This window comes from Erigeron canadensis, chromosome 1, assembly GCF_010389155.1.
Source record: "Erigeron canadensis isolate Cc75 chromosome 1, C_canadensis_v1, whole genome shotgun sequence".
Classification (NCBI taxonomy): Eukaryota; Viridiplantae; Streptophyta; class Magnoliopsida; order Asterales; family Asteraceae; genus Erigeron; species Erigeron canadensis.
In genome coordinates, this window is record NC_057761.1 from 37,201,959 (window position 1) to 37,205,578 (window position 3,620).

The 3,620-nt window shown below is 38.2% G+C and overlaps 1 protein-coding gene across 1 annotated transcript; it reads right to left on the reverse strand.

The window, feature by feature from the left end:
* Positions 1 to 396: 396 nt before the first annotated feature.
* On the reverse strand, positions 397 to 3,257 carry LOC122598340 (putative wall-associated receptor kinase-like 16). Its single transcript, XM_043770935.1, has 3 exons — positions 2,381 to 3,257; positions 1,986 to 2,147; positions 397 to 1,660 (listed from the first exon to the last, which is right to left on the reverse strand). Exons 1-3 carry the CDS (start codon positions 3,252 to 3,254, stop codon positions 447 to 449), a joined length of 2,250 nt encoding a protein of 749 aa, XP_043626870.1. The 5' UTR covers positions 3,255 to 3,257; the 3' UTR covers positions 397 to 446.
* Positions 3,258 to 3,620: the final 363 nt, after the last annotated feature.

Consider the following 3,620-nt stretch of genomic DNA (forward strand, 5'->3'; position numbering starts at 1 on the left):
TTGAAATTCTTGGGGATCAATATGGTAGTATGAAGTTTTTAGTTCATTAGTCAAACCGGTAAAAAACATATTACATTCCTTGAGTTTGCCATAAATATCAACTTTGAACTCTCTATGTTGTCAGTATGTCACTAGATAGAATACATCTAAATTTTTTAATCAACAAACAAACCTGTTCAATAAAATAGCTAGCTTTTCTTATATTTCAAGAGGTTATAATAAGGTACAAGTGTGAATATGTACCTGTAACCCTAGATACACACGAAGTACTTCAAATACAAATAAACAACCACATGTTACTACAGATAGATACTTCAGTGAAAGATCAGGAGAGCACACAGGATTTGATCTTTCAACCAATGCAACACCCTGATGGTCTAAACATCCGAAAGTTTCAAGTTATTTTTCATCGTTATATAGAGGATACAACCCGATCTCTATCCTGATCACCTGCCACTAGCAGCGGGTAAAGTAATTTGCTTGCTCATGCTATCAAAAGTACTTGAGCTTCCGCTGCCCCTATCTGTGAATGCGTAGTAATTGGCTGATTGCTGAAGCAAATGCTCTCCTTCCTCTTCATTTTCAATACTTTGCACCCAAGGATGCTTTTGTATCACTGATGCCATTATTCCTTCCAGCTCTGTCGCAACTTCCTTCATAGTAGGCCTTTCATCCCCTTTAACACGTAAGCATCTTTCTGCAATTCTTGAAACTTGGATTATCTCGTTGGGGAGTTCTTTTAGCTGCAAGTGTTGATCGAGAACCTGGAAGAGTCTCCCATTTTTTAAAGAAGATAAAAAGTATTTAGCTAGGCTCCTCTCTTCCTCTGGCCTATCAAAGTTAAGAGCTTTCTGTCCAGTTATAAGCTCTACTAGTACTACCCCGAAACTATAAACATCGCTCTTATCAGTCAGTTGACTCGTCTGCAAGTATTCGGGATCTAAGTAACCTAGTGTTCCCCGCACCAATGTTTCCAACTCAATCTGATCCACGGGAATTAGTTTAGATGCTCCAAAATCAGCCACTTTTGCTACATAACTATCATCTAAAAGTATATTATTAGTCTTGATATCTCGATGAACGATTGGGACAGACGCTGCATAGTGTAAATATGAAAGTGCTCCAGCTGTCTCTGTTGCTATTCTCAGCCGGATGTCCCAAGTAACAGCCACTGACGTGCTTTCTTCGTGGATATGATCAGACAGAGTGCCATTTGGAATGAACTCGTAAACCAATAAAGGGATTTCTGCTTCCAAACAACATCCAATCAGCTTCACCACATTTCTATGATTGATTTGGGAAAGGATAACAACTTCATTGATAAATTGCTCTATCTGGGTTTGGTCTACCAATTTGGACTTCTTAATGGCCACTATCATATTATCAGATAGAATTCCTTTATAAACTGTGCCATAGCCACCCTTACCGATAATCTTGCTCTCATCATAGTTGTCAGTCGCCTTGTTAAGCTCTTTCATAGTGAATAATCTGAACCGTTCATGAGAACCCCCATCTTTAGAATTAGAAATACGTTGCTGCAACATTATTCCACCATTTTGCTTAAAGAATTTCTCCCTGAGCATCATAACCTTACGCTTCTTAACTCCCACATACACCCAGGTGATAAGTATAAGCAGAAGTATGAAAGCAATCAAGCTACCTATAATGAGAAGTTGAGCACAGGCCGAACATTAACTTATTGCTAGCTATCAATATAATCAGAAAAGTGTACAGTATATGGATGATATATTAAATGCTCATTTTGAATAGTTTGTTAGATATATAGGCCTATTTGAAAGACTAGTACACTAATCGATCAATCTGTCTTCAAAGAGACTCTTTATACCGATCCATATGAAGGCAAAATCCCAGTCCCTTTGTGCTTTTTTTCTTTACTAATTCAAAGACAGGTTTTTGACGCTTTTAAAAAATACATAGATATACTTGAAATTTGAGGACGGAATCAACTGTACATATATACTTACACATGGCAATCATTATAACTAAAGATTGCTTTACAGTGCAACCGGATCCATCTTTCCTGCCATCTCCAGAGTATCCTCTTCGACAAGAACACGTATAATTTCCTACAGTATCAACGCATTTATGCAGGCAAACATGATTTCTGTCCAGACACTCATTAATATCTGTGTACAATACAAAAATTAATATAGCATCAAGCCATAAGATAGGTTAGAACTCACTCCTAAAAGCTAGCTCAAAGGAGGAGGGGACACCTAAAAGCTAGCTCAAAGGAGGAGGGAACACCTACGCTTATTAATCACCAACCAATCCCATACTTGGCCAATGTGGGTTCGTAACAGAAATCTACTGCAAATTAAGCAAGGGGGTCGGAATTATAAATTAGAACTGAACTTACTTGTGCAGTTATCTTTAATATAAGGGTTTCCTTGATAACCTTCAAGGCAACGACATCGATATCCAGAACCAGCATATTTTTGATCGCATTCACTGTTTCCTTTACACAGGAAGTTTTGTGTGTCCTTACTTGCTATGTCACAAGTTTCATTACCGATTGCCCAGTCAAGTAACATGGGCATCTTCTCTATACTTCCAAAATCGATCAGATTGGTGGAGGAAAAGTTGAAATGATTGTACTCTTGATTAACCACAAAAGCATGGCTACAAGGGTTAAACTTTAATATATTGGTATGGTTAAAGAAGCTACCCAGGGACAAGTTAAAAGCGCCCATTCCTTCTGGGATTTTCACTTCACAACACCCAACCCCGGAGCAAGATCCATTTGTGACACCGCTGTTGTTATCACAAACAGACATGCATCCAGTACCATAATATTCACCACCACTTAATCCTAGGATATACGCGTCGGTGTCACACCCAATGGCGACAAACCTGTTCTTGGTTGATACTTGGAAATACATCAACGTGAAAGACGGATCATTGGATGTGTTCTCGTCTCTTAACCCATTGCTATCGTAACAATCATGAGCAACATATGACGTAACTTCAATCTCGCCTGTGCTTATTGACAAATTTGTAATACTAATTTCGCTTGCTCTTAAGAAAAGTGTAGGCCCTTCACTATGGGTCCTGTCACAGGTTACAAGGAACTCAGGACCGTGGTAGCATCCTGGACCTGAACCAAAAGGAAATGTTATATTCACATTACCACACGACGTTTCACAATATGGCCTCTCTTGAGCACTTGCTTTCCCTAAAGATGTCAATATTGCTACTACTGATACTACTGCAACTAGTATGTGTAAATGCATGGTTACTTTGCTAAGTAGTTTGTGTGGTTGAAATTTGTGACTTTTGGTATATATGCAGTGGGGGCTCAGATAGATAGGAGCATTCCTGTGAACTGGACATTGATATATGATTGACCATTTCTTTCTATGCTAGGCCTACATCATAGTAAGTGTCATGGTCTCACTTTCATTACGAACAGGTTCCTATTTTATTAACTGGACATAGATATATGGTTGACCATTTCTTTCTATGGTTGACCATTATATTTCATGGGTCCTATTTTATTAACATGTTCCAGTGTCAGTGTGTCACTACAAAATGACACAATTCATTTTTTTTAATGAAATTTCTTTTTAATGGAAAGTAACAGTTACGAGTATTTATCT

Coding starts and splice junctions, on each gene's coding strand:
- LOC122598340 (XM_043770935.1), bottom strand. CDS start 3,254: ATGCATTTACACATACTAGTTGCAGTAGTATCAGTAGTAGCAATATTG. Junction 2,148..2,380: donor TATTAAAGATAACTGCACAA/GTAAGTTCAGTT, acceptor TATTGTACACAG/ATATTAATGAGTGTCTGGAC. Junction 1,661..1,985: donor AGTTATAATGATTGCCATGT/GTAAGTATATAT, acceptor TTCTCATTATAG/GTAGCTTGATTGCTTTCATA.